The following is a 27,128-nucleotide window of genomic DNA, read 5'->3' as shown; positions in this document are numbered from 1 at the left end:
GTGAGTGGGGGCCAGACGCGGCTCGTCCCCGGCTCCATCCTCACCCCGCACCGCCCAGCCTGGAGAATCCCAGGCGGATCCCGTATCCCGAGTCCCAGAGCTTGCCCAACGGGGATGTTCGTCCAGCAGGATGCCCCAAATACGACAGCGCGGGGCACGGGAAGGTGGCAGGGATGGCGCAGGGGTTTCGAGCGGTGACAGACTTCAAGGAGGGGACACCGGGGGACACCGGGGATGGCTCAGGCTCTACTCACCTCCGCCAGTCCCGGCTGCCGTCACTCGACTCCCGGCTCCCACCGCATCCTCTCGGGCTCACGGGGGTGCTGCCCTGTCCTCAGCCCCTTCTCCCAGCCCTCTTCTCCTTTTCCCAGCCCTTTCCCCGATCCCGTTCCCCTTTCCCAACTCCGTCCCTACAATAACAAAAGGAGCGGCCGGAGCGCGTGAGGCGCCGCCGAGCCTCGGCCAATGGCAGCGCCCGAGACAGCCGGGCCGAGCCCCGTCAGCCAATCCCGGCCTCGCTTTCATGGTCCGAGCCCCTCCAGACGGGCCCCGCCCCCGGCGCCGCCGGGTCCCGCTCCCACCGGGAACGGTTCCGGTCCCGGTTCTAGTCCGGCTCTCCCCCGGGAACGGTTCCGGTCCCGGTCCGGTCCGGCTCTCCCCCGGGAACGGTTCCGGTCCCGGTTCTAGTCCGGCTCTCCCCCGGGAACGGTTCCGGTCCCGGTCCGGTCCGGCTCTCCCCCGGGAACGGTTCCGGTCCCGGTTCTAGTCCGGCTCTCCCCCGGGAACGGTTCCGGTCATGGTCCGGTCCGGGTCTCCCCCGGGAACGGTTCCGGTCCCGGTCCCGGTCCGGCTATCCCCCGGGAATGGCTCCGGTGCGATCTGGCTCTCCCCCGGGAACGGTTCCGGTCCCGGTTCTAGTCCGGTCCGGCTATCCCCCGGGAATGGCTCTGGTCCAATCCAGCTATCCCCTGGGAACAGTCCCGGTTCTAGTCCGGTCCCGCTATCCCCCGGGAACGGTTCCGGTCCCGGTCCCGGTCCGGCTATCCCCCGGGAATGGCTCCGGTGCGATCTGGCTCTCCCCCGGGAACGGTTCCGGTCCCGGTTCTAGTCCGGTCCCGCTATCCCCCGGGAACGGTTCTGGTCCCCGTCCAGTCCCGTTATCCCCCGGGAGCTCCGCGGATCCCGGTGCGATCCTCAGCTGCCCCAGCCCCTGCATCCTCCTCCTCCTCCTCTTCCCCTCTGGAGCAAATGCGGAAAAATCCCCTCTCCAGAGGAAAACCCCACACAGAGCTTTGGGAATTCTCTCTCCTTTAAGTCACCAGAAATGCAAGATCCCGAGGGAATAGGACACACTTTTTTTTTTTTTTTTTTGAAAAATGATGGATTTTGGAGTGTGCTCTGGAAAAGAAGCATTTCCACTTCACCGCCCTGGTTCAATTTTCTGCCCCCGTCTCTCATTTCTTTAAACAAACACTTGAACCACACAAAAGCACTGTGCCAAAAGAACTCGATCTTCAACCCCCCAAAATCCACTGAAACAAGGACGTTTTCCACCTGCTCCAGCCCCTCAGGAATTCTTGGTGCAGAACAAAAGGATCTGAATGTCTGGAAGGAGAACAACAGCCAGACTCTGGCTCTTACTGCTGGGATTTGGCTTCAGGTGGGTTATCTGAACTCCAGCAGGTAATTTATCCCAAAACATACCAAAAAAAAAATCCAACAAACCCACCCCAAAACCGAACCACGGATGCACACGCAGACCCGATCCCCAACGGCAGCTCCATCCCACCCAACAGGGGAAAAAACAAAGAAAGAAAAAATAAAATAAATCCCCCGAAAAAGAACAATCCAAAAAAAGTTTAATACAACAGAGAGTATCAAAACATCGAAGAACACACTAAACCTGAATTTCCCATCGGGGATTCCCAAGGCAGCTCCCCATGGGATGAGCCCCTCCCTCCCCCGGTAGTCCCGGCCCCTCAGTCGGTGGCTTCGGGATCTGTCTGTGCCATGTACGCGTCCAGCTCGGCGTCCAGGTGTCCCTTGGTTTTGGACATGTAGGCGTCCAGCTGGTTATCCAGCTGCTCCTTGGTGAGAGCCGGCCGTGCCGAGCCTCTGCCGCGGCCCCGGCCTCTGCCGCGCCCTCCGAACCCGCCCCGGCCCCGCCCGGCCATGCCGCGACCTGCCCGGATGGAGAACACCGGGAAAAACGTCACTGCCGCCATCCCGGGATATGCACGGGGTGTTCCCGAGTCCTTCTGGTGCAAAGAACCAGCGCTCAGAGCGATCGGGAGCTTCCCGAGAATTACGAAATCCCAACCTAAGAGCAACATCTGGCTCCTGGGTTTCCTCTCCCACCCCAATGCCTCAGCTAGGTTTGAATAACAACCAGGTTTTGGATGAAGGGTTTGGGTATTTTCTCCCTCCCCACCCCTGCTTCAGTTCACTCCCAAGAATAACCAGGTTCTGGATAAAGGGTTTGGGAATTTTTCCCCCTCCCCACCCCTGCCTGCGCTCACTTTTAGAAACAACCGCGTGTTGGATGAAGGCTTTGGGAATCCTCGGGGCTGCAGGAAAGGAGGATCCCAGCTGAATTCCCGCTATTCCCAAAGCCCAGGCACTCACCTCTGCCGCCGATCCCTCCCCGGCCCATGGCTCCCCGGCCCAGGCCGCCTCTTCCCGGGCCCCCGCGGCCCCTGATCCCTCCTCTCCGCAGGCCCATCCTGGGGGCAATCCCTCTCCCGCCTCGCAGCAGGGCTTGACCTGCAGTGAAGCAGCCAGAAAAAAATCGGGATTTCGCCTTGAGGAACAGCACGGAAGGTTCCGGAGACGGGGACAGGACGGGGGGGGGATTGGCAGGGCACTGACCTCGGAGCGTGACCCCTCCTCGGAGCATGGCCCGGGCCCCGCGGCCTCGCAGGGCTCCCCGGGGCATCCCCCGCTGGCCCAGGGCCAGCCCCCGGCTCCCCAGGGCTCCTCGGGCCAGCGTTCCCGCTGGCCGGCCCAGCCGTGCCTGGATGTTGCTCTTCCCGAGGCGTTGCTTCAAGCTCTTCTGGAAGAGAAGATTTGGGAAGGGACAGGAGTCATGCAGCGATCTGGGATTGGGGACACCACGACAGGACACGACACGTCGGAATTGGAAGTGTTGGATTAGTGCCTGCATTCCCAATCAATCAGCACGGGAGGGTGGGGTTTTAAATCTGCTGTGGGACTGTGAGGTGAAGCGCTCGGCAGCTCCCGGATCCCGGGATGAGCCATTTCTCTGGAAAAATAGAGAGGAGACATCAACAGCCAGCACCCAACACCCCCACACAAGCAGGGAGTCACAAGGTGTTACTCGTCCGAGGCAAAAAAAATGGAATTTCATGCAATTCCCTCCCAGGTATCTCATCACAGAATGCCCCGAGTTGGGAGGGATCCATCAGGATCATCCAGGCCAACTCTTTCCTCCTGCACAGACAACCCAAAATGCCACTCCGAGTATCCCTGGGAGCTGTGTCCAAACGCTCATGGAGCTCTGGCAGCCCCGGGGCCGTGCCCAGAACCCTCTGGGAGGGAAGAACCTCTCCCTGATTTCCAACATAAACCCCCTGGCACAGCTTCAGGTGCTCCCTGGATCCTGTCCCTGACATCCCAAAGGTCTCCGAGTGCCTTGTACAGCCCCTCCAGACCCTTCTCCATCCTCATGTCCCTGCTTTGGACACTCTCCAACACCTTTACAGAATCCCAGGAATCTCCAGGTCGGAAAAGATCTCCCAGCCCACCTCCAATCCCCACCTTGTCTGTAGCCCAGGACACCGAGTGCCACTTCCAGGCTTTTTCCCTGGACACCACCAGGGATGGCAATTCCAGACCTCCCTGCCAAGGTGAAAAAATTCCAGCCTGGCTCTCCTGTCAGGGAGTTGTGCAGAGCCACGAATCCCCCCCCAAGCCTTTGCCCCAGCAGCTCCCCACACTCACCCTCCATCCCCTTCCCTTCTCTGGCCTCTCTCTCTTCCTGGAGCCGTTTTTTCCACATCCTGCAAGGCCCAAATCCCCTTTTTCCTCACCTGTTTGAGTTTCAGAGCGGCCTGCACAGACGGTCTGTTCTCCATCTGTTGGGCCAGCCGTCTGTTTCGGGCGCTGGCCAGCTGCTGCTGCTGCATGGTGGCCCGGATATTCACCGGCATCGGCTGTTTGTTCTTCAGCATGTTAGTGAAGCTTCAAGGTCGAATAAAACGGGGTTTAATTAAAGCTTAAAACACACAATTATCGGCATTTCACGGTGCTCGAGTGGGGCTCCAGCTCCCATGAACCTTTATGCAAAGAGTGGCACTTTATTGGATTTATGGATCCCTCGCTGGCCGCGAGGACCGGAGAGGCAGGAATGAGGTGGAAGTTCCCAGTGGGAATGAGGAAAGCTGGTTAGTGGGTTTAGAGATGGCAGAAGGGAGGTGACAACCAGCAGGAAGCGGGGATGGTCGTGACAGGGAGGGAGGAAACAGGACAGCAAAAGCCAAATCAAAGCCCTCCCCATACCCAAAAAAAAAAAAAAAAAATTCTGGGAAAAGCTTCAAAATTCCAGGCTGTGAGGTAGGCAGGGAATACACCACGCTCGGTGGCTGGGTTGGAAGGGATCATCTTAAAGCCTTTTCCAACCTTAACAATTCCAGGATTGGACAAAATTCCACCACCCAGAGCGTCTCCTGAAACGAGGCCGCTGACGACCTCGTTTGGAGTTTTTATTTCTCCATCGAAGAGCCAACACGCAGCCGAGGTGATAAACAAAGCTCCTGAGCAGCATCCCGGGAGCTGGCTAATCCACCCCATAAAAACGAACATTTTTCTCAGGGAGGGAAACGAGCCAGCAAGGTGTCCCTGAGCTCAGGCCACACCTCCCTGCAGCAGCAAGCTGCTGGACCAAAAGCTGCCCCCGATCCCGGCGTGTTTAACCCCAAAACGCTCAGCAGCAGAGCGGGACACACCCGTTAATGATCACGGCGGAAAAAAACCCAGCGGAAGGAGCCAAGGGAAGAGCTGGAGGACAGAGAGAGATGGAGGTGAAGCGAAGCTGTTGCCTCTTACAAGGCCCAGAAGAGCCTTTGGGCCGGTTCCGGGGCCGCCGCCGGCCTCTTACAGAGCTCACCTGGGCAGGTGAGACCCTCGGGCGCGGCAGCAGAGCCAAAATACCAATGTCAAAACATGTGGGAGAGACAGGGAGGGTGTGAGGTTGGTCTCTGCTCTTACAACGCATCCCACCGGATTTTTTTTTTTTTTTTTTTTTACTAAGAACAACGGAGAAAATCCCTCCGGAATTTTTGGCCCTTTTAACCCTTGCCGTGCCGCAGGGTAGGGCAGGGGTGTGGAGGCACCCGCTCACTCGACGAGGTTAAAAGAGGGCGGAAACCACGGTGGGTTTTTTTTTTTTTTTCGGATTTGGATAGTGAGGATTAAGTATTAAAAAAAAAATAATAAATAAAAAAAAAAAAATGATTTCTTAGGAGCTGAAGGTGCCGTTGGCTTCCTCACCGCTCGTTCAGAGACATCTTGGTGGTGCTCTTTAGCACGACCTTCGGTGCTGACTGTGCAGCCATCTTCAGAGAATCTGCAAGACAGGGCCCAAGAGAGAAAATTCAGACCTTTATTACACATTTGTACCACTAAATAATAAAAACATCCCTTCCTTTCTGCCTCCTTGGGTGGAGGAAATCAAGATTAGGGCATGTTATGTGCAGTATTTTCATTTATTTTCAGTGATTTTTAGGCGTCTGCTGTATTTTTTGGTTGTGATTCTGGGATTTTTTTAATGGTTTTCAGTCCTCCACCCCAGTTTTAATAAATCAGGGAGTTCCTTTACTCCTCCCTTACCAAAAAATTGTATTTTTACAGTGAGTGTTTCAGCAGTATTAGGAGGAATAATACAAAATTCCAGCAGCAAGATGGCAACCAAATGCCATCTTCAGAGCAAAGATGCAAAACAGAACCAAAGACATCAAAGTTATACAGTTATTATATATTTATATGATTAAACATTTAAAAACCTCTGTTCTGTGTGGAGAGAACTAAGCCAGGCAGGTTATAAGCATTACATTTATGTATTTTTAATGTTTTCTTGCCCTATACCAGGTTTAATAAACATGGGAGTTACATTTTTACGAAAGGTAAATTAAAGTATCTTTTTACAGTGAATGTCTTACCGGTTTTTTGAGTCACAACACAAAAATTCAGCTGTAAATAGCGACCAAATGCCTTTAGCACGGTGACACCTCCACATTTCCCACGTTCTTAGCATTACCAAGGTGCAAACCCCAATTGTGAGGGCACAGGGAATAAAAACCCAAGATGATGCTACAAAAGCATCGTATCCTTTAAAAACATCGAGGTTCCACCTCAGGGCAGGGATTTAAATTCCCCCCCCCCCCCCAGTGCTGGATGACACAGAAACGTTCTGAGTTCCAACCCCCGAGCTCTGAAGAACGATTTATTAATTTAATTTATAATTAGCAACAAATTTAACGGTTGGATTACGGCCTGGATGCGCTCACCCTGTAATACCCCCAAAAAACCGCTTTATTGAGAGGATTTACAGCCAGAAATTGCGGCAACAGAAAGCCTTATTCTTGCTTTAGATTACTTTTAATCATTTTATTTTCACATAGAGCGGCTTTTCCAAGTTGAAGTGGTTTTTAAAACGGTTTTCTTCCTGAAGAAAAAAAAAAAAACCAAAAAAAACCAAACAAACAAAAACAACAAAAAAAAAACCACCAAAAATCAGCTCCGCCCCCGTGAGCCTCGGCTCTGGAGCCGGGTCAGGAGGAAAAGCCCAGACCCTGAGGGGACTCCGTGAGGGGATCGTGAGGGGATCGTGAGGGGATCGTGAGGGGGAGCCCCCGCCGCCCCACCCCCGCGCAGCCGGGCCGCTCACTCACCGAAGCACACGGTCGCCAGGTCTCCGGTAGCTCCGGCGGTTGGGTGGGTGAGTGCGGGGCCGGCGCGGGGCCGGGGCCAGGGCCGGGGCTGGCGCTGAGCTCCGCCCGCTCCCGCCGCCGCCGCCGCTTCTCCCTCAGCCGCCCCACGACAAAATGGCGCCGGCACCGCTCCCGCCCCCGCCGAAATGGCGGCCGCGCACTAGGCCACGCCCCCTGCCGCGCGAGCCCCACCCCCGGTGCGCTGTGGTTGGTGCGGCCCCGGAGGGGGCGGGGAAGTAGGCGGGGCATAGAGAGAGGAGGGAACGTTCTGGCGGGAAAGGGGGGGTGGAGTCCCGGTGACGTCATGGGGAGTGGTGTCGTCATGGATTAGGCACGGTTTCGTCATGGATTTGTCATGGAACCGTCATGGAACCGTCATGGAACCATGGGACCGGGGAGTCATGGAATCAAGGAAGCCTGGAGCCATGGAACTGTGGAATCACGATGGTGCAATGCCTGAGTCCCACAGAATTGCGGAGTCGTGAATTCCCCGATGGTTTTATCAGCTCCACTGTAAATTCTGCTGTCATAGGATCATCATAGAATCATGGACTCACAAAATACTGGATCCTGGAATGGCATAGCATCCAGGGGTTAGGGAGTGGTGGAATTGGAAGGGATCTGTAAGGGCCATGGGGTCCAGCTGCTGGTGCTGCCCAGGACATTCCCAGTGTCCCAGCATGTCCAGGGAACGCTGCCCAGCTGCTCCTTGACCCCTTCCCCACGCCTCACCACCCACTGGGAGCAGCGCCATTCCCGATGCCCATCCCAGCCCCAGCAGGGCCGATCCCGAGCCGGGCTGGCGAGCGGATGATGGCGCTGGTGGCCCTGGTGGGGCCCTTGGCCACCGTCCCATCCCACTGTTGGAGATCCCAACCGGTTCCTCCAGCCCCGCGGGTGCGGTGCCGGCGCCTCTGGAGCCACCTGCAGCGAGTCCCAGCCTGTCGCCCCCTTCCCAAATCCTGGAGCGCCCTCTCCCCACACCCCGACACTGGGATCGCCGGCCCCGGGGTCACCCTGCCCGGGGTGATCTGGGTGGATCCCAGGGTGGATCCCAGGGTGGATCCCAGGCATGTCTCCAAGGCCCTTGGGGTGACCCAGGGTGGCTTTTCCCCGTGATCCCAGAGTAGGAATGTTCCCTGGGGGCACTGGCAAGGGGACTGGGTGGGAATCCCAAATGAAGGAGCTGACAACACCCCTTGGGTTGTGTTGGTGCCTTTATTGTAGAGCTGGATCCCAGTGGGATCCCCTGGGAATGCTGGGGAGCAGAGGGGGTGAGCTGGGGAGTGGCCGGGGGAGAGCTCTGGATTTTGGGGACCCGCGTCCTGCTGCGGCCGGAGGGGGGGTCAGGCGTTCTCCCAGAAGAAAGTGTTGCAGGCCACGGTCAGGGCGGCCACCAGGACCACGAATTCCTGGAAATCCACCTCCCCGTCGCCGTTCTCATCCAGGTCCTGCATGATCTTCTCCACGGCCCCCGCGTCCTTCTGGGTCTGGGGGGACACAGGGTGAGCCCTGGGGCAGGGCAGCTGCTGTTCCCCCAGGGAAGGGGGGAAAAGGAGAATTCCCCCCCCCCCCCCCCAGGCTGCGGACTGGTCCCAGTTACCTCCAGGAAACATCCCAGCTCGCTCTGCAGAAGCTCCTTGAGCTCCTTCTTGCTCAGCTTGTACTTGTCCCCCTCCTTGCCCGAGTAGTGGTGGAAGACATTGATCAGGGTCTCCATGGCCCCTTCCAGCTGCGATCCCATGGCTGCGGCTGCGGGACCCCCGGCACGTCACCCACCAGCCCCCCTGTCTCGGTGCCACCCCCCAAAATGTCACCCACGCCTCCTCCCCGGCCCGCTGGGCAGGACTGGAGGATCGGGGAGGGGTTCCCAGGGGCTGGGCAGGGGGCTCTGAGGAGGGGTCTGGGGTGGGGGGGGGGCAGAGGCACCTGTGCTCACCTGAGCTCCCCGTGCTCCGAGTGCGCCAGCCCGGCCGGGCCGGGCACGTTAAATAAGCTCCAAGCCCCCTCCCTCCGGGAGGATCCGATACCGGGGCTGGACAGCCCGGCTGGCACCGCCGGCCACCCCCGCAGGGGCTGGGCGTGGGGGGCAGAACCCTCGGGGTGACCCCGGGCAGCACCCCCAGAGCCCGTGGGCACGGACGGGGTGACAACATCACTTCAGGGGCCACCCTCCAGTGCCCCCCGACACCCCCGGGATGTACAAAAACTGCGGAGATCTGGGAGGGATGCGAGAGGCGCCGGGGTCTCTCGCTGGGCTCAATCCCCACCGCTGGCCCAAGGGACCCCCAGGTGACCGCGGTGGCCACGCCGTGACCCCGCGGTGTCACCGCCGGCATCCCCCATCTGTCAGCGCCGTATCCACGGGGCCGGATCCGCGCCCAGCCCCGCCGATCCCGGTGCTGATCGGGGTATCCGGTGTCCTCGGCGGCCAGCGGGGCCCGGGGGGAGCCGCGGGGGTATCGGGTGACTCCGCGGGCCCCCCGCGCTCTCAAAGGGCTCTTGTCCGCCTCAAAAGGCCCCACAATTCCCAGCCGGACGTTGCTGCAGCAACGCCTCGGCCAAGAAACCGGACTCCGAGCAGGCCTGGGTGATGCTGATAATCCCTCGGATCCCGTTACGGGCCCGGATCCGCAAGGGCTGGACCCCCGCGGGCTCCCCGGCATCCCTGGGGAGCTCAGCCCCCCCCAATTCCTCAATCCCCAAATTCCTCAGTCCCTGAATTCCTCAGACCACCAAATTCCTCAGCCTCTAAATTCCTCAGACCCCGAATTCCTCAGCCCCGAAATTGCTCAGACCCCGAATTCCTCAACCCCCAAATTCTTCAACCCCTGACTTCCTCAGACCCCCAAATTCTTCAGCCCCCAAATTCCTCAACCCCCCTCTCTGGGAACCCTTCCCCCCCCCCCCCCCCCCGGAGCTGGGAGCCCCTCAAACCAGAGCTGCATTTTCACAAGAGCCAGCCAGGGGTGGTGCCGGGCTCTTCACCCCAGGTTCCAGCCCTAATTTGGGGTTAATTACATCCTGCTGCCTCAGTTTCCATCTCCTGCACTTCCTGTCCCCATGGTTGGGAAAGGCTGAGGATGGGTCCTGCATGGGGACCCCAAAACTGGAGATCCTGTGGTGCCGAGCCCCTTCCCCATTGCCCTGGGAATGGGGAAACTAGGGAGTTTGGGGTCCTGGGTGGATGTGGGAGATCCCAGCTGGAATTGGGATTTGGAGTATTTGGGATCCCAAAGGGCAGCTCAGGAGCTGCTTCCCGGCAGGACACAGCTCCTGTTTGTGCTATGGGGCAGGGACGGGGGGCCAGGGGCTCCAGGAGGGGCTGGATCCCGAGCCTGGGCATGGAGGGGGGACTGGAAGGGGCCCTGGTGGCACTCACTCGCTGTGTCCCTGTCCCCAGAGCAGCTCGGCAGCGGGCAGGATGCCGGGAAAGCCCAGGAACGTCACTGGGGCAGCAGCTGCTCGTGACGGGGACAGGAATCGCCCAAAAATAACCCCGGGTCCACTCCCTGCCAGGCAGGGACAGAGGGGACAGAGGGGACAGAGCCGGGCACTGGCATGGTCTCAGTGTCCGAGCGCTCCTGAGGGCTCCGGCCGCTCTTTCCCAGATCCCCAAACCCTTTGGGACAGCAGGACCGAGCTGCCCTGCGGTGAACCCCAACACTGGGGGGGTCCCGGGGGGTCCCAGACCCTGTGGCCAGAACAGAGCACTCCTGGCTGGCAGATTCCCAGGACGAGCTCTTTGCAAAGCGGGAGCAGCGAGGGACATGCCAGGAGCTTTACACACAACTTGGAACAGGTTTCAGCCACTGCGACTCCCCTGCTCCACTTTGACCCAGCTAAACCAGTTGCTCCAGTTCCCGCTGCTGGGGCTGGGCCCATCTTGTCTCCCGGTTCCATCTCCGGGGCTCTGCAAGAGGCTTTTCCAACCCCGACGTTTGGGGTGGGAGGAACTGCAGTGGCCGGGCTGGGGACACCCTGGTGGCTCCAGGCACCTGCTGTGGCCACCGCCGTCCCCTCCAGCGAGCCCCGATGGAGCCAGCAGGGGCCACTGCTGGGCTGGCCACCGTGGTGGCCATCCCTAGTTGGGGTCCCCAACCCAGACAGGTTGTGGAGAGCCCCAGGAGCAGGATGTGGAAGTGGACACTGACCCCCTGGGATGTACATGGGCACCCTGTCACACAGGGTCTGGTGGTCCTATATGGCCCAAGACCCTGCATGGCCACTGTCCCTATATGGCCCCTCTCCCTACATGGTCCCTGTCCCTATATGGCTCCCATCCCTGGCCCTGGCTGGTCCCAGCCCCTCCATGGCCCCAATCCCTCTATGGCCCCAGTCTCAGTCCCTTTCTGGTCCCCTCCTGGCCATGCCGGGGTCCCCAAGGCTGGGTCACCACCCCCTGCCTGTGGAGATGCTCCCGAGGAGGATCCCAGGCTCATAAAAGACCCAGAGGTGCCTTCCCCATGTCCCCTCCTGTTGTGGGGCTGCTGCAGCATCTGCCCCTTCCTCACCCCATCCCAGATCCTTGAATTCCAGGGCCAGGGAGTCACGGGCCCGCCTGGCTCTGGGGCTGGTGATTCACCCCAAACCTGTCCCGGTCCCTGCCGGCCCTGACTCACCCGGCGCTTTCCCAAGAGACCATCTCGGTCCCCTGGATGTCCCAGCCCTGTCCCCTCTGTCATCCCGGGGCCGGATGGGGCTGCAGGAAGGCAATTCCTGCCCCGTGAGCTGGTGTGACGGCTCTGGGGTGGGGACAGAGCCACTCCATGCCCGTGGGAGCCCCGCTGTCCCCACAGAGAGAGCAGTGAGCGTGTCAGGGCTCGGCACAAACCGGGCTGGTGGCGAGGACCTCCCTGCCCTCGGTCTCCAGAACACCTCGGGAATTTGGGACCCAAAAATTCCCCTGTGTTGTTTTGCTGGAGGAGGGCTGCTCGCTGAGGCCTCGCTCTTTGTCACACCTGTGGGTGAGCTTGGGGACATCAGGGACAGTCCTGAGGCTGTTCTGAGGGGTGTCAGGCACAGCCCGGGAATTCCTGGTGGGAATGTCGGTGCCACCAGGAGCTGCTGGGTCTCCCAGGTGGCCACGTGCCAGGGCTGCCATGTTATAAATACCCACCCATTAAAGAGGAGTGCTCGTGCTCCAACCCCCTAATTAATTTGGATTAATTAATTTTTACAGAGCCCACTATTAATAGGGATGATGTCAGCGGGTGGCTGAGTCACAACTCTCACTCGGTGCGGGTCGAGCAGGGCCCTGGGTTGGTGACACTGCCAGAGCCAGGCTGGGATGTGACAGGAATGTCACAGGAATGTGACCTGGGGTCACCTCCTTGTACCCCAGCCCTGCAGGGAAGGAGCTGAGGGTGACACCCCCGGAATGGGGCTCAAAGTTTGGATTCAGTCATTTCGGAGGTCTTTTCCAAGCGAAACCATCCCCAGAACGGCTCCCGGGATGTTTTTGTGAAAGGTCCGGGTGATGCTCCAGCCCCGGGGATTCTCCGCTCTAGGTCCCGTCCCGTCCCCACCGGAGGTCCCGGGGAGGAGCCGCCGAGACCGCGGAGAATTCAGCCCGAGTTTGGTTCGGTGCCGGGGCGGGGAGGGAACAGAGCACGGACGGACGGACGGACGGACGGACGGACGGACGGCGGCGCCCGGGCGGTGTCTGCGCGTCCGTCCGGCCGCCCCAGGAAACCCAACACCGGCACGGGGGGACAAAGGCTGCGCTGTCCTCTCCCGCGGCGCGGGTATAAAACCTCCTGAAATCTCCCGAAACGTCCCCAAACCTCCAGAACCCCCCGAAACCTCCCGCAGGGGGGCACGACCTGCCCGCAGCGAGGGGGTAAGTGGGGGATCGCTCCCGGCCGTGGGGACCCCTGATGTACCCCCGACCCCTCCCCGTGTCCCCCGCTCCTGGGCCGGGCAGCAGCGGCGGCATCACCGGGACCTGCGGGGCTGAGCTGAACCCTCGCTGACTCTCTGGGATGGGGAGGGGGCGAGGATTCCCCCTGGGACTCCCCTTTGGGCTCCTGTCCCGCAGCCCCGGGCCAGCGGCGTGTCCGGTGCCATGGCCGAGGGCGAGGTGGCCGAGCTGGGCGAGCTGACCGAGCTGGAGGCGGCCATCGAGCGCATCGTCACCGTGTTCGTCACCTTCGCCGCCAAGGAGGGCAGGAAGGGCACGCTGACAACGGGCGAGTTCAAGGAGCTGGTGCGGCTCCAGCTGCCCAACCTGATGAAGGTGAGGGCAGCAGCAGCAGCACCGCGGGGTCCCCGGCGATCCCCCGGGATTTGTTCCCCTCTCCCCCATCCCAAATTCTGGGGAACGGCCGAGCCTCCCTCCCGTGTCCCCCCACCCCCTCCGCAGGACGTGCCCTCTCTGGAGGACAAGATGAGCGAGCTGGACGTGAACAACGACGAGGAGCTGAGATTTGGGGAGTACTGGCGGCTGATCGGGGAGCTGGCCAAGGCCATGCGGAGGGAGAGAGCGGCCAAGAAGTGACGGGGCCGCCGCGGAGACTCGGCCCCGAATAAAAGAGGTTTTCCTGAGCCTGAGCATCGCTGCTGTTACTGCTGGGAGGGGGTCCTGATTTGAGCCCCCATCCCCTCCCCTGTGGTGGACACGTTGGGGACCGGCCCAGCCCCGGGGTTCTGGTGTGGAATCACTCCCTGATGGACGGGGACATCCCAAAATTGCCCTTGTGCTGGTGTGGTTTTTGGGGGTGCCACCCTGCGCCCCACAAACACCTTCCTGCCGCGCTGGGGGGGTCTGTGGGGGGCAGAGCTGTTGCTGTGGCCGGGGTGGGGCTCGGGAGATCCCAGGCAGCGATGCCACGCTGGCCGCGCTGGCCACGGCGGCCACCAGCTCCACGGCATCACTGCCCGTCCTCTGCAGGGTCTTGGGTGGCACAGGGGTGACGCATCCACCAGCAGCACACCCCAGTTTGGGAATATCCCCATTCCCAGCGTTCAGCTCCCAAATCCCGGCGCTGCTGGGCAACCCCGCTGTGGGGCGACCAGCCGGGGCTCGGTGGCCGTTCCCACGCGGCGCCGCGGCCGTGCCAGGCCCGGCTGGATGGGGAACCATCGGTGCGGCCGGGAAGGAGTCCCGGGAAGGAGGCGTTTCCCGGCCCCACGCTGGCGCCGGGCCAGGCTCCCAAATGAGACGCCTTACACCACGGAGCTCCCACTCACACCTCCCCGGTATAAAACCCCGGCCCGCCGCAGCCCGCGCACACCTGGGACAGCCCGTGCTGCAGGTAAGTGGCCCGGCCGCCCCACGGGAGGGGCGATCTGAGCCCCGGGCCCCTCTGCTCCCACGCTCGGCTCCGACACGACTTGCGAGGACTCCGGGGACGTGTCCCGGCGGCTCCGCCGCCTCATCCCGGGGATCTTTCCTCGCCCTCCGCCCGGGGATGAGGAGGAGTCCGGGCGCTGGAGAAGGGGAAGCTCACCCCGAGCCGAGAGCTGAGCCTGGGTTCCTTCTCCTGCCAGCTCCCCCGGACCCCATCGCAGAGGAGAGACCCCCGGAGAGACCCCCGAGGAGCCGCGAGCAGCAGGATGGGCCAGTGCAACTGCCGCAAGAAGCGCAAGGTCCGGCGGGGACACCGCGACACCGGGGACCCCCGGAGGGGCGAGGGTGACCCCGCACGGCCCCGGCCTCGGAGCCCTGGGCACGGCGTGACTCAGAGCCGCCGAAGGAGCCGGGGGCTGTTCTGGGGTTTGGCAACTCTGGGGCACGGGGATCTGGCGCTGTGGAGCTGCTTGAAAGCTCGGGGAAGCAGGATCGACCTCCGGGAGCTGCCCGAGCTCCTTGCAGCCCCTCCGAGGATGCCCGGCGGCACAAAGAGCTCCTGTTTTCCTCGGCTTTCAAACGGGACCTGCCCACCCCGCACCCCTTTGCACCTGCGGAGGATTTTGAGGCTCTGGAGGTTGCCAGGCTCTTTCCGATGGGCATCACCGGCTGTGGTTTCACGGTGCTCGGAGGGGAAGCCGCAGATTTGAGTGAATCACCTTAAACGTTTCCCTTCAACGCAGCCGCACGAGCGGCCGGGAACGGCCAGGAGTGACCAGGAGTGACCAGGAGAGGGGCTCGGGCTGTTCTGTGCCCCCCACCCCACCGGGGATGGGGTCTGCGGGGTGGCAGGGGTCACGGTCCCGGCGCCACGGCGGGCACTGACTCACTCTGCCATCGCCACTCGAGCGCAGGAGAGGAAGAACCAGTCGGGACGGCCGTGGGGTGGCGAGAGACGCCGGGGTGGCTGAGCCCGGCGGGCCCCGGGCGGGGACAGCGCGTCTGGGGGGGGTGACAGCTCAGGGGGACAGGCCGTGGCAGCTGGAGGGGCAGGGGTGTGACAGCTGGAGGTGGAGGGGGGCCCGCAACATCTGGATGGGCTCACATCTGTGCGGGTTGGCCTGGAGTCCGTGCGGGCAGCTCGGGGGTGTCACAGCTGGATGGGGGCTCGCAGCTGGATGAGAGGGTGTCACAGCTGGATGGGGGAGTGCCTCACATCTGCTCAGACGAGGAGATTTCTCCTACGGCTGTGCAGGGATTAAATGTTTGTCCCACCTGCACGGGGCTTGTCTGGTCCAACCGTTGGAGGTCCCACCCCCCTCCACGGAGCTGTCCCACCCCCGTCCATGGAGCTGTCCCCCCCAGCGCTCACCCTCTGTCCCCCCCCCCCCCTCCAGGACTGCCAGGAGCTCACGGACGTGGAGCGGGCCATCGAGACCGTCATCAGCCAGTTCCACTGCTACGCCGTCAAGGGGCAGAAGGAGTACCTGACCCCCAACGAGATGCAGGAGCTGGTGGTGCAGAAGCTGCCGCACCTGGGCAAGGTGAGGGCAGAGCCCTGGGGTGGGCAGGAGGAGCTGGGGAGTGGGCAAGGTGAGGGAGCCCAGGCTTCTGTGGGAATCCCCCCCCCAGCCCCATCATCACCCCGATGTTGTCTCTGCAGTGCGTGGGACCCCTGGAAGAGAAGATCGAGTGCATGGGAGACCCTAACGAGGCCAAGCTGGAATTCGGAGAGTACTGGGACATGATGGGGGATGCGGCCAAGGGCTGCCGGAGGAAGTAGAGGGTGTTGGGGGACGGGAAGGCGCCCGAGGCCTCCGGCTCTGCTCCTGGAGGAGCGAGGGGTCCCGGGGGATGCGCCTGGGATTAAAAAGTGACGTCGCTCCTGCCTGGTCGAGGATTCCCCCTCCCCGGCTGCATCCCTGCTCTCCTCGGCTCTCCTTCCCGTCAGGAACGCTCCCCTCCCGCCCCCAGCTCTGCCCGGTGCCGGTGGCACGGGGGGTGGGGGGGTCATGGCCCTGCTCCGGAGCCGCCGCTCTCCCTCTCCATCCCCGGCCTTGTCCCCTGGAACCCGCCGGGTGCTGCTCCCCCGGCCCCGGAGCATCGCAGCGAGAGGGACTCGGCTCCTTTCCCCCATTCCCCCCTGGATTTGGGGGCTTTTCCCCCCAGCCCTGTCACCCCACGGCACCTCCAGGGCCATCCCTGGGCTCCGCCGTGCCCGTGGGTGGGTGCAGGTGGCCTATGAGCCTTCCCTGCCGTCCCCCCCGGTTTTGGGGGGTTATTCTGGGATGTGCTGCCCTCCCGGTGCTCCCTATCTCCAGGGATTCTGGCCCTCAGCCGGGCATGGGGCCAGGGGTGGGTTGGGATCAGCTTGGGCCACTTGCAACCATTTTTGTATAAATTAATAAAGGAAAACACTGGGAAAAAAAAAAAACAACAAAACAACAAAACCCAAACAAACTGAGCAGAATTGGGCGACCTCATTTGTCTTTGGGGGGAGAGGGGAAGTGGGGGGCAAGGAGGGGTCAGGGATGCAGGGTTGGGGTCATGGCTTTGGGATGTGCAGAGAGTGGGGTGCAGGGGATGCTGTGGGGTTTGGGGGATGCTGTGGGGATGCAGGGGATGCTGTGGGGTGCAGGAAATGCTCTGGGGTGCAGGGGATGCTGTGGGGTGCAGGGGATGCTGTGGGGCTCAGGGGATGCTGTGGGGCTCAGGGGATGCTGTGGGGCTCAGGGGATGCTGTGGGGATGCAGGGGATGCTGTGGGGCTGTGTGACCCCTGTGGGTATCCCAGAACTCTCCACATTCCCAATTCCCAGGTCCCTTGTGGTCCCCACAGAATGGGGCTTTGGGATTGCAGCTCCTGGGCTGGAGGGAGCTCAGGGGAGATCCCAAAATCCTGGCCTTGGGAAGCCCCAAGGGCTGCAAGGCTGGGAGCAGGATCCCAACGGTGCTGGGAGAATGTGGGATTTGGGTGTAATTACAGCAAATTGGGAAAGAGTAAATGACACAAGGTTGGAGCTCAGGCCCTGGTGCTGAGCACATGGAGAGTGAGGAAATTGGCTGGAAAACCCGGTTTTCCCACTTTTCCTGGGCCATCCAGGCCATTCCCACTGAGCTCCATGTCCTGGAGGAGGCTGCGGGCACTCTGGGAACGCAGTGGGGACCCTAAAAAGGAGCCTCCCCAAAAAGGGAGAGGGCGTGGGAGCCTCAGCAGCACCTCGGAAGGGAAAAACCCAAACCCAAAAATGATCCAAAGCTCAGGAAAGGTGATAAGACCCTGGGCTGGGCAGGGGACAGGTCCTGCCGGGCTGGCACCGCGGCTCGGCCACAGCCACCCTCTGTCTCCTCTCAGCCTGGGCTGGATTTCACAACGGGAATGACTATTTATTGTTCCTTCCTTGGAAATAAATGCATGGAAATTAAGCAGAGAGGTGTGGCGTGCGGTTAATTGGAGACAGGAAATGTGTCAGGTTGGGGTGATGGGGGGGAAAGGGGAGCCCGGGCTCCCCAGTTCTCATCCCTGCTCCAGGCTGGGAATGTGCCCTGGGAGTGGGGACTGCTGGCTCCCGTTCCTGTCCCTGGTGTGACACTGAGGACAATTCCTGCGACGTGAGCCACCCTGGATGAGTGTCTGGAGTATCTGGAATGTTCTGGAGGTGATAGGAACAGCTCAGCCCGTGCTGGGACAGCCCTTGGTGAGGACACAGCACTGGGAATCCCACCCTGGAGATCACCAAAAACCCCAAACCCAGCACTTGGCCTCTCTGGAAAGGTTCCCGTGGTGCAGAGCTCATCCACGAGACACCAAACACCTCCCAAGCCTTCACCTGGGGGAGCAGGACCAGGGGCACCCCCACCTGCCCGGGGTCCCAAGGGCTGGGAATGGCTCTGGGATGGGCTGGGACGGTTCGTGGCTGCTCCGAGCACACGCACACACCCTGGATGCCTTGTAAAAATAAGGGCCTGGATGTGGTTGTGACATCTGCCAGGGGAGCAGAGCGATGAAAGGGCCGTGATTCAGGCGTGAGCTGTTTGCCTGCAGGGTCCGGGAGGGATTCCCACCCTCCCGGGATGTTGCATCAACACCACGACACTGGAGCATCTCGGCCCAGAACAGGTTTGCTTCCTCTAGACCGAGATTAGGAAGAGGCCAGGGGAGAGCTGACACGTTTTTTCCGGGATGGCAGCTCCAGAGGTGCTGGGAGCAGGTGGCTCCCGCCTGTCATAAATCACCTCGTGCTTTGCATCCTGAGATGTGCCCTCCCCGATAAGGCCCGGATCTGATCTCGCCATCGAATCGCTCTGGGAGACACCAGGCCTGCAATTTGCTGGGATAATTAATTATGGATGGGACTTCACAAGCCCCAGCTCCCAGCTGGGAAGAGCCTCATCCATCCCATCCCATCCCATCCCATCCCATCCCATCCCATCCCATCCCATCCCATCCCATCCCATCCCATCCCATCCCAGTCTGAGATGTCCGAGTGCTGGACAGGGCCCTGCTCGGATCTTCCAGTGCCCCAAACCTGTGTCAGCCCCTTCCACCCTCCAGAACGAGTGGTTTTGGCTCAAATAAAGGATTTTATTTGCCCCCGGTGCCTGGATGGAGCTGGGAGGGGTGGGATGGAGGAGCTGTGCTGGTGCACGGACGGGTGGATTTACAAACCCCGGGATCAGGTGAGAATTCTGTGCCCTCGGCCCCGTGCACCCCGAGGGGTATTTTGGGGTGGTCCCGTCACCCCAAACCCCGAACGGCCCCAAGCAGGGAAAGAGCCGGGGCAGCTCCTTCGGGTCCCTGCTCGCTCCGACCCGTCCCGGTGTTGCAATCCCAGGGAGCCATTTCCCAGGTAAACCCCAGTCTGGGAACGCCCTGGGAACGTCAGGGAGGGGTGGGAGCCTCCTTAAAAACCCGGCTGGGCCGGCGGGATGGGTGCAAGGTAAGGGAGAGAGCGGCGACATCGGCTTGAGGCCACAGCGGCGACAGACGGACACAGAGGGACCCCCGGCAGGATGCAGGTGGGGCTCCCGTGGAATTCCCGATCCCTCGGGATGGTGAACCCGGCCTCGGGACCCTCGGGCTGAATATCAAACTGGGAAGAGCCCTGGGATGTGTCGCTGGAGGTTGGGAGGTGGAAATTCCTGGAATCCTTCGGCAGCTCCGAGAGCGGGGACGGGCTGGAGGGACCTGCCGGGAGTTACCGGAGGGAACCGGGATGGGGTGGGATGACCGGAATGGGATCAGTAGCATCCACGGACCCTGCAGAGCTCGACTTGGGACTGCCGGGAGGAGGTTCTGACTCCTGGAAAAGGGGGATTTGCCAGCCGGGATGTCGGGACCGTGTCCGGCTCTCTGTCCCCGCTCTGGGCATTGGTGGCCGGGCGAGGAAGGAGAGGGGAAAGAAGTGATGGGACCGTGGTGGTGCGAGGGGAGCTGCTGGGGACCCCCATCCTGCTCGTACCACCCAGCTGGGTCTGGGTCTCACCCCAGTGCCAATGTCCCCGTGTCCCAGCGTGGCACCAGCGTCCCTGTGTGCCACCCGGCGAGTGTCCCCGTGCCCCCAGCTGGCCCCGGGGCTGTGCCGTGAGTCAGCGGCGGAGCAGCAGCCGCGCTGCCCCAAGGACGGGCTGGGTGCTGCTGGTAGGGGACAGGTGGGGACAGGTAGGGACAGGTGGGGACAGGTGACAGCGATGTGGGGACCCGGGGGAGTGCTGGGGGTGCCGAGGGTGCTTCTGCCCCGGTGCTACCAAATTCCTTCAGTTCCTGGGCTGGACTCGGAGCTGGAATCGCCGTGAGCGTCTCCCATGGCCCTGCCAGTGCTGGGACAGCTCCAAAGTCACCCCGGTGAAAAAATCCTGAGAGTGGGGCCAGTCCCCAGCCCTGGGATGATGGAGTGACCCCGGGCCATGGCACTGCAGGGACAGGGGTGGCTTGGGAGAGCACAGGGCCACGCCAAGGCACGTGGGGACAAGGACGAGAGCGTGGGGCTGAGCCTGGTGTCACCTCCCTGACACGCCACGTCCTCAGCCTGGGGCTGGGCTGGGGAGGATCGGGGTGAGGAGAGGGGACAGGAGCCAAGTTCTGGCACGGGGCAGGTCCTGCCCGCTCCCAGAGACAGCAGCGGGGCTGGGGACACCCTCTGGTGATGTCCCCAGAGTGGGGACAATGCTGGGCCACCCCTGTGCGCTCCCTGCATCCTTCAAGGTCTGTGTGGTCACCGCTCCTGTGGTGGTCACTGCTGTCCCCTGGGCCAGACTAAACCAGTCTGGAACCAAAGGGACCCCAGCTCCCCCCATTCCCGGCCACCGAAAGGAGCAGGAAGGAGCCAAGGCCGCCCAAGGTGACGCAGTTTCCGTGCCCTCGTCACCGGGATGTGACCGGGACCATCCTGCTGGGCCCAGCCTTGGGAAGGAGCTTCCTGACTGGGGACAGGAGGGACAGCAGGGACAGCCCGGGCACGGAGCAGGCAGGACGGGACCCTGAGTTCTGGGGACGCTCGAGGGGGGGTTCGACAGGCCTGGACCTGCCCTGCTGGGCTGTTCCCGGAGCCGTGAAGCAACAGGAGGGCTGGCTGGTAATTCCTGCCCCATTCCTCCCTAATGAGCCCTGGGAACGGGATGCCGCGGCCCTGGCGCTGCTCAGCCCCGCGGCCCCGGTGCCATAATTGCCACCCCGGCCCACGCGCGGGGGTGGCGGCCCCGGGGGCACGGGTGGGGCAGGCACAGGTGGCACTGAGGAGTTTATTTTATTTTATTTTATTTTATTTTATTTTATTTTATTTTATTTTTTGGGGGGTGAGGGTGATCCTGTAGGAGCGGCGATGCGGGGAGATAAGAAACCCCCCCAACCCCCAGCCCTAACCCCAGAGTGTTCGCCTTTCCACGGGAGTGGTTTTCGGTTGGGTTGTTTGATGGTTTTTTGCCTGCCGGGGGTTTTATGGTGACGATCCCCCTCGCCCATCCCGAGCGATGGCTCCAGGGAGGGTCTCACCTGAGCTCCCATCCCCGCAGGCAACGATGGGCGAGTGCACGGAGCTGGAATGGGCCGTACAGGTGCTGGTGAACAACTTCGACAAGTACTCGAGCCGCTGCTGCTGCTGCAAGAACCCGCGGCGCATCAGCAAGAAGGATTTTCGGAAGATGCTGAGCCGCGAGCTCAACCACATGCTGACGGTGAGCCCGGCCTTGGGGTCCCGCTCCTGCTCGGGGTGTCCCTGCCCCGAGCCCGGCCTGAGATGCTCCGATCTCTCCGCAGGACACCGGGAACCGCCGGGCCGCGGATAAACTCATCTGCGACCTGGATGAGAACAAGGATGGGCGCATCAGCTTCGAGGAGTACTGGACCTTGATAGGCGGCATCGCCAGCCCCATCGCGCAGATCATCCGCCAGCAGGAGCAGAGTGTCAAACACACCAAGTAGCCGCCGCTGGACCCTCCCGGAGCCGTCCTGCTCCTCCATGCCCCTCGCTTTGTGCCCTCCCCGAGCCCCACTCCGGGCACCCACGGCTCCCATCCGAGCAGGATGGGTTGGGACGGGCAGGCCCTCGGGGTGGGATTTGGGGGTCGCAACCTCGGGGGGGACTCCTCCTTGCCCTGCTCCTTCTCCTCTTCCACAGGGAAAAAAGGGAGAGGCTCCCCCTCCTCTGGGTTGGGAATTCTGTCTGTCCTCAGCCCTCCGCTGGCAGAAATCCCACCACGAGCAGCATCCCCTCTCCCCTTGGGACTCCCCCCCAAAAAAGTGGGAGGGATTCTCCTTGGGCTTTCCCCTTGCCCGGGGCCGGGGAAGCGCCGCAGTCCCGGCCGGGTGACACCACCGTGGTTATTTATTGCAGCAATAAAATTCGGAGGAGCAGCGGGTGGACGCTCAGCCTTTGCTTTTCCCCGAGCGCCGAGGGGCTGAGGGGGGGGGGTCCGCCCTGTGTCCTCCCTCTCGGCCACGCCCGGGCCGATGACAAGGTGACAGGGCCGGTGACAAGGTGACAAGGTGACAAGGACAGTCCCGGAGCCACCACCGGGTGTCAGCAGACACCGCCACCCCACCCTCAGCCTGCGGCACGGGGTGGTGGCCGCTGCCGCATTTGTCACGTTTGTCACATTTGACATCCCCATGGGGGTCCCGGGCACTGGGGGGAACCCCGCGACCTCTCGGGGGTTCCCCAATCCTTGTCCTGAACCCCACCGCACACCCCCTACCCGGGATGGGGACCCCCGGCGACCCCCGGGCTGGGCAGGACGCCCTGAGCGGCAGCTTTGGCTCTTCCTGGGGGATTTTCCACCGGGAAAGGGACTCGGCCGTGGAGCTGCGAGCACGGTGGGGACCCCCGGGCACCCCCACTCCGAGGCACTGGGAACCGGGACCCCCCAAACCAGCCCGCTCCCCCTCGGCAGAGGGAGCATCGCGGGGTCTTGAGCTCACTGAGCCCCCCGTCCCAAAGCAGCCCGGGGTGCCGTGCGAACCGGGGTGTCCCCGTGGGAGCGGGCGGGGCTGGGCTGGGCTGAGTCACGGCCGAGGAATCCCCGTGGGGCGAGGTCCGGCCGTGACTCAGCCCGGGGGGTGCGGGGCGAGCGGGGCTGGGCCGCTCCCGGCGGCTCCTCCGGGACACCGGAGATCCGGGGCTCGACCCTCGGGGGAGAGACCCTCAAGTCTGATCCCCAAAAGTGCCATTTCGGGGTGCAGCAATGGGAAAACAATTCCGAGAGTTCGCTCTCCTTGTGTCCTTTCCCCAGCCCTGGAGGAGATGTGGGGGGCACGGAAGGTCTCGCTTGTCCCCCTTGTAGGATCCCAGAGAATTTGGGGTGCTCCCTTCCCCGTGGGGGTCGGACACCCCCTACCCCCCTGTCCCCCGTCCCCTGTGCCATGGTCAGCGAGTGCCACCCTTGTCACCACTGTCCCCCTGTGCCACGGTGAACGGGCCCAGCTCGGCTCCTGCGGGACCTGGAGGACAAGGACACCGAGCTGGACTGGCAGGAGGACATGGCCCTGCTGGGCTGTGCCCCAAATAAACCCCGTGTCACCTCCCGTGTCACCCCCTCCAGCCTCAAACACTGGCCTGCATTGGGGTCACCGGGATGGCAGAGCCCAGCACCGCCTGCCCTGGGGCTACCGAGGCTCCCAGCAAACTCGCCACGGGCCGGTGATGGTTTGGGGGTGGACCAGGGGACCATCCCAGCGCACCCCGCACCTCCCGCTAATGAGATCACGCAGCTCGTTGGGCAAAAATGAGGCGCGGGCGAAACCTGCGAGGAGCTGCTGGGAAAGCCCTGCGGGCGAGGGGGCTACCGAGGGGGCAGTGCCAGCCCCGCTGGGCTATAAATGCCCTCCGAGCCCCGGCTGCCCCATCCCGAGCCCTCGGCGAGCTGATCTGCGCTGACCCGGTGAGTTCTCCACTCCTCCAGCACCCCGAAAATCCCCCCAAAAGCGCCCCAAATCCCGTCCCAGAAGCTGACGGCAGCCCGTGCTGTGCCCCCAGGCTGGCGATGGCGTGTCCCCTGGAGCAGGCGATGGCCCTGATGGTCACCACCTTCCACAAGTACTCGGGCAAGGAGGGCGACAAGTACAAGCTGAGCAAGGCGGAGCTCAAGGAGCTGCTGAACAAGGAGCTGCCCGTGTTCGGGAGCGTGAGTGGCCGTGGGGACACCCCCGGGGCTTGGGGGGGGTCAGGAGAGAACCAGCCCTGGCTCCTTCTCCGGGTCCAGGGGGGAATTCTCTGAAATTCCCCGAGTGCAACCTGCTGGATTCATCCCTGGGTGCTCTAGGGAAAGAGGAGGAACCAGGCCTTGAAGGGGCTCAGCTGGAGCAGCCCCAAAAAGAAATTTGGCTTTTTTATCCTTTTTTCTTTAACCCACAAAAATATTGTACTTGGTGAAGGAAATTACGCTATTTCAATTTTTTTTTTTCTTTTTTTCATTCTTTTCTTAAATCCCTCACTTCCCTTTCTCGGCTTGTGGTTTCAACTGGGAGGCAAATTTTTTTTTTCCTTTTTTTATTTTTTTTTTCCCCGAACATTTCCACGTTCCGGGAGGCACTTTCGGTACTTTTGGGCACTGCCCAAGTCACCACCTTCCAGAGGGAAGGAAAAAAGCCCTCCCTGAGGCCGAGGAGGGGAGCAGGGTGGGCAGGGGCAGCCCCTCACCCCAAACCCTCTCTCCCCCTGGCAGAAACAAATGGACGAGGCCGAGTTCAAGCGGCTCATGAACGACCTGGACCACAACAAGGACAGCGAGGTGGATTTTAAGGAGTACGTTTGTTTCCTGGCCTGCATCACCATGGGCTTCAACGAATTCTTTAAGGATGACCCCAGCAAGCAGCACCGCAGGAAGTGATCCGAGCCCGAGCCAGCCCTGAGCTGCTTTCAATAAAAGATTTTCCCTGGTCCGGCTCAGTTCTGGGGTTCCTTTCAGGCTTTTCCCCAAAGTTCTGGGGTTCAGTTCAGGTTCTCCCCAATCCCAGCTCAGTTCTGGGGTTCCGTTAAAGTTTTTCCCCGAAATTCTGGGGTTCTGTTCAAGTTTTTCCCCAGAATTCTGGGGTTTTCTTCAGGCTTTTCCCCCAAAATTCTGGGCTTCAGTTCAAATGTTTTCCCCAGAATTATGGGGTTCCATCCAGGCTTTTCCCCAAAGTTCTGGGGTTCTGTTCAGGTTCTCCCCAGTCCCAGCTCGGTTCTGGGGTTCTGTTCAGGTTCTCCCCAGTCCCAGCTCGGTTCTGGGGTTCTGTTCAGGTTCTCCCCAATCCCAGCTCGGTTCTGGGGTTCTGTTCAGGTTCTCCTCAGTCCCAGCTCGGTTCTGGGGTTCTGTTCAGGTTCTCCCCAGTCCCAGCTCGGTTCTGGGGTTCTGTTCAGGTTCTCCTCAGTCCCAGCTCGGTTCTGGGGTTCTGTTCAGGTTCTCCCCAGTCCCAGCTCGGTTCTGGGGTTCTGTTCAGGTTCTCCCCAGTCCCAGCTCGGTTCTGGGGTTCTGTTCAGGTTCTCCCCAGTGCTGGCCACTCTCCGGGGCTCTGTTGCCACCAGCAGTGGGCACAGGGTGACTCACACTTCCCTGCAGCTCCCTGGCATTTTCCACGGCCCGGGAGGCTTTTTTTGGAGAAGTTTGAGCAAAAACAACTCTTGGATGTTCCCCCCAGCCGAGCCCTTCCAGGTCCTTCCCGAGCCCCTCAAATCTTTCCTGAGCCCTCCCAGGTCCTTCCCGAGCCCCCCAAATCTTTCCTGAGCCCTCCCAGGTCCTTCCCGAGCCCCCCAAATCTTTCCTGAGCCCTTCCAGGTCCTCCCCGAGTCCCCTCAACTCCTTTCCAGAGCTGGGGACACTCGGAGGGTTTGGGGGGGCTGTGGGGACACTCGGGGGGTTTTGGGGGGGCTGTGGGGACACTCGGGGGGTTTTGGGGTCTGGGGGAACACTCGGAGGGTTTGGGGGGGACTGTGGGGACACTCGGGGGATTTTGGAGGGTTTGGGGGCACTCGGGGGGTTTTGGAGGGTTTGGGGACACTCGGAGGGTTTGGGGGGGCTGTGGGGACACTCGGGGGGATTTTCCAGGTCCCGGACACGTGCCCGGGCCACGCAGCCACCGAAACATCTCCGTTACACAACGGGGCCTTGGGGCGTCTTCAGGAAACAGAAATCCCTGCCAGGCGACTGGAAAACAGAAAAATCCCTCGGCACAACCCCGGCTCGACACCACCCACAAGGCCAAACCCCGCTGGGTCCCAGACACCGCTCGGGATGATGCCAGGAGCGGCGCGGGTGGCACCGGGCACCGGCAGCGCCCGCCCGGGGGGATGCGGTGCCCGAATCCCACCCGAACCCCGGGGGATTCTCCCGGCCCAGGTGGTCCCTGCCCAGCTCCTGGGCACGTTTTGCTCCTCCTAAGCCAAGCCAGCCTCCCCTGGCAAACTCCCGGGGTTTCCTTCTCTCCTCCTTTTCTCCTTTTCCAGCCGTGTCCGGGCGGGCTCGGGATCGCCGGAGCCTCCCCGGCCGGGTGTGGCCGAGGCTGGGCTATAAATGCCAGCGCCTGGGGCTGCCTCCTCTTCCTCCCTGCTGCCTCCTCTTCCTCCCTGCCCGTCCTGCTCTGCCCCGTCTGAACTCTCGGTGAGTCGCTGTTCTCCCTCTGCTCTCTCTTTCTCTCTCTCCAGATGTTCTCCAGATGTTGCCCACGGCGGGGTCCCCTGGCAGGAGTTTTCCCCTGGGGAGGAGCGGGAGGTTCCTGCTGCAGGTGCCAATTTGGATTTCACCTGCGAGCTCTGGAAAAGTTCCTGGGCCCCTTCCCAGCCCGAGGGAACCGCGGCCTCCCCCTTTTCCTTCTCATTTCCCCTCTGGTTTTTAGGTTTGGTGGAATCCGGGAGGGAACGGCTCATCCCGGGAGGGGCACGGGGGTCCCTGCGGATGCCAAACTCCTCTGTCCCCTCCCTGTGTCCCCAGGCTTGCCGCTGTCCCCATGGCGTGTCCCCTGGAGCAGGCGCTGGCCGTGGTGGTCGCCACCTTCCACAAGTACTCGGGCAACGAGGGCGACAAGTACAAGCTCAACAAAGCCGAGCTTAAGGAGCTGCTCCTGAAGGAACTGCCGAGCTTCAGCGTGAGTGCCGCATCCCTCGGGGGAAATCCGGGATTCGGGGAGGTGCAAACCCCGATTTTAACCCTTCCATTCCCTCCTCCCCCGGGCAGAAACAAACCAGCGAGGCGAGTTTACAGCAGCTCATGAGCAACCTGGACTGCAACAGCGACAGCGAGGTGGATTTCCAGGAGTACGTGACCTTCCTGGCCTGCATGGCCATGATGTGCAACGACTTCTTCCAGGACCTCCCGGACAAGATGCCCCGCAGGAAGTGAGGGCGGGGCGCTGTCACCTCCCCGGGACCCTCCCGTTGTCCCCCCGATGCCATTTCAATAAAAGTTTGATTAATTAAATTT

General features: G+C 61.8%; 7 protein-coding genes across 11 annotated transcripts; 5 read left to right on the top strand and 2 right to left on the bottom strand.

Moving 5' to 3' along the window:
* Positions 1–1,842: 1,842 nt before the first annotated feature.
* CHTOP (chromatin target of PRMT1) lies at positions 1,843–7,093 on the bottom strand. Of its 5 annotated transcripts, none has more exons than XM_062511467.1 (6): positions 6,909–7,093; positions 5,509–5,584; positions 4,050–4,200; positions 2,869–3,049; positions 2,626–2,763; positions 1,843–2,182 (listed from the first exon to the last, which is right to left on the bottom strand). In XM_062511467.1, the coding sequence occupies exons 2-6, from the start codon at positions 5,571–5,573 to the stop codon at positions 1,980–1,982; spliced, it is 738 nt and encodes a 245-aa protein (XP_062367451.1). In that variant the 5' UTR covers positions 5,574–5,584; positions 6,909–7,093; the 3' UTR covers positions 1,843–1,979. The 5 variants fall into 5 exon arrangements, with proteins under 5 accessions (XP_062367451.1, XP_062367452.1, XP_062367450.1 ...); XM_062511468.1 differs by having other exon boundaries at positions 1,843–2,258; positions 2,869–3,052; positions 6,909–7,092; XM_062511466.1 differs by having other exon boundaries at positions 2,869–3,052; positions 6,909–7,090.
* A 1,200-nt stretch (positions 7,094–8,293) lies between these two features.
* S100A1 (S100 calcium binding protein A1) lies at positions 8,294–8,691 on the bottom strand. Its single transcript, XM_062511532.1, has 2 exons — positions 8,551–8,691; positions 8,294–8,437 (listed from the first exon to the last, which is right to left on the bottom strand). Exons 1-2 carry the CDS (start codon positions 8,689–8,691, stop codon positions 8,294–8,296), a joined length of 285 nt encoding a protein of 94 aa, XP_062367516.1.
* A 2,460-nt stretch (positions 8,692–11,151) lies between these two features.
* On the top strand, positions 11,152–13,446 carry S100A13 (S100 calcium binding protein A13). The gene is made up of 3 exons (XM_062511374.1): positions 11,152–11,166; positions 13,048–13,185; positions 13,312–13,446. The coding sequence occupies exons 1-3, from the start codon at positions 11,152–11,154 to the stop codon at positions 13,444–13,446; spliced, it is 288 nt and encodes a 95-aa protein (XP_062367358.1).
* Positions 13,447–14,504: 1,058 nt separating this feature from the next.
* Positions 14,505–16,021, top strand: S100A14 (S100 calcium binding protein A14). Its single transcript, XM_062511180.1, has 3 exons — positions 14,505–14,537; positions 15,636–15,782; positions 15,902–16,021. Exons 1-3 carry the CDS (start codon positions 14,505–14,507, stop codon positions 16,019–16,021), a joined length of 300 nt encoding a protein of 99 aa, XP_062367164.1.
* Positions 16,022–20,685: 4,664 nt separating this feature from the next.
* On the top strand, positions 20,686–21,657 carry S100A16 (S100 calcium binding protein A16). The gene is made up of 2 exons (XM_062511647.1): positions 20,686–21,410; positions 21,493–21,657. The coding sequence occupies exons 1-2, from the start codon at positions 21,207–21,209 to the stop codon at positions 21,655–21,657; spliced, it is 369 nt and encodes a 122-aa protein (XP_062367631.1). The 5' UTR covers positions 20,686–21,206.
* A 2,057-nt stretch (positions 21,658–23,714) lies between these two features.
* Positions 23,715–24,632, top strand: LOC134055208 (protein S100-A4-like). Its single transcript, XM_062511372.1, has 2 exons — positions 23,715–23,855; positions 24,396–24,632. Exons 1-2 carry the CDS (start codon positions 23,715–23,717, stop codon positions 24,558–24,560), a joined length of 306 nt encoding a protein of 101 aa, XP_062367356.1. The 3' UTR covers positions 24,561–24,632.
* A 1,642-nt stretch (positions 24,633–26,274) lies between these two features.
* LOC134055207 (protein S100-A4-like) lies at positions 26,275–27,125 on the top strand. The gene is made up of 3 exons (XM_062511371.1): positions 26,275–26,309; positions 26,640–26,793; positions 26,883–27,125. The coding sequence occupies exons 2-3, from the start codon at positions 26,656–26,658 to the stop codon at positions 27,045–27,047; spliced, it is 303 nt and encodes a 100-aa protein (XP_062367355.1). The 5' UTR covers positions 26,275–26,309; positions 26,640–26,655; the 3' UTR covers positions 27,048–27,125.
* The last annotated feature ends 3 nt before the right edge of the window (positions 27,126–27,128 follow it).

The sequence above is a fragment of the Cinclus cinclus genome, chromosome 31 (genome assembly GCF_963662255.1).
Source record: "Cinclus cinclus chromosome 31, bCinCin1.1, whole genome shotgun sequence".
NCBI classification, from domain to species: domain Eukaryota; kingdom Metazoa; phylum Chordata; class Aves; order Passeriformes; family Cinclidae; genus Cinclus; species Cinclus cinclus.
Note: the sequence above shows the minus strand (reverse complement) of the source record. Positions and strands in the feature narration are given on the sequence as shown.

What these genes read in the sequence shown, in the direction of transcription:
- CHTOP (XM_062511466.1), bottom strand. Translation starts at nt 5,573, where the DNA reads ATGGCTGCACAGTCAGCACCGAAGGTCGTGCTAAAGAGCACCACCAAG. An exon ending in AAGATGTCTCTGAACGAGCG is followed by an intron (nt 4,201 to 5,508) that starts GTGAGGAAGCCA and finishes TCGACCTTGAAG; the next exon opens with CTTCACTAACATGCTGAAGA. An exon ending in AGGAGGGGTCACGCTCCGAG is followed by an intron (nt 2,764 to 2,868) that starts GTCAGTGCCCTG and finishes GCTTCACTGCAG; the next exon opens with GTCAAGCCCTGCTGCGAGGC.
- LOC134055207 (XM_062511371.1), top strand. Translation starts at nt 26,656, where the DNA reads ATGGCGTGTCCCCTGGAGCAGGCGCTGGCCGTGGTGGTCGCCACCTTC. An exon ending in AGGAACTGCCGAGCTTCAGC is followed by an intron (nt 26,794 to 26,882) that starts GTGAGTGCCGCA and finishes TCCCCCGGGCAG; the next exon opens with AAACAAACCAGCGAGGCGAG.
- S100A14 (XM_062511180.1), top strand. Translation starts at nt 14,505, where the DNA reads ATGGGCCAGTGCAACTGCCGCAAGAAGCGCAAG. An exon ending in ACTGCCGCAAGAAGCGCAAG is followed by an intron (nt 14,538 to 15,635) that starts GTCCGGCGGGGA and finishes CCCCCCCTCCAG; the next exon opens with GACTGCCAGGAGCTCACGGA. An exon ending in AGCTGCCGCACCTGGGCAAG is followed by an intron (nt 15,783 to 15,901) that starts GTGAGGGCAGAG and finishes TTGTCTCTGCAG; the next exon opens with TGCGTGGGACCCCTGGAAGA.
- LOC134055208 (XM_062511372.1), top strand. Translation starts at nt 23,715, where the DNA reads ATGGCGTGTCCCCTGGAGCAGGCGATGGCCCTGATGGTCACCACCTTC. An exon ending in AGCTGCCCGTGTTCGGGAGC is followed by an intron (nt 23,856 to 24,395) that starts GTGAGTGGCCGT and finishes TCCCCCTGGCAG; the next exon opens with AAACAAATGGACGAGGCCGA.
- S100A13 (XM_062511374.1), top strand. An exon ending in AGCTGCCCAACCTGATGAAG is followed by an intron (nt 13,186 to 13,311) that starts GTGAGGGCAGCA and finishes CCCCCTCCGCAG; the next exon opens with GACGTGCCCTCTCTGGAGGA.
- S100A1 (XM_062511532.1), bottom strand. Translation starts at nt 8,691, where the DNA reads ATGGGATCGCAGCTGGAAGGGGCCATGGAGACCCTGATCAATGTCTTC. An exon ending in AGCTGGGATGTTTCCTGGAG is followed by an intron (nt 8,438 to 8,550) that starts GTAACTGGGACC and finishes GTGTCCCCCCAG; the next exon opens with ACCCAGAAGGACGCGGGGGC.
- S100A16 (XM_062511647.1), top strand. Translation starts at nt 21,207, where the DNA reads ATGGCTCCAGGGAGGGTCTCACCTGAGCTCCCATCCCCGCAGGCAACG. An exon ending in AGCTCAACCACATGCTGACG is followed by an intron (nt 21,411 to 21,492) that starts GTGAGCCCGGCC and finishes ATCTCTCCGCAG; the next exon opens with GACACCGGGAACCGCCGGGC.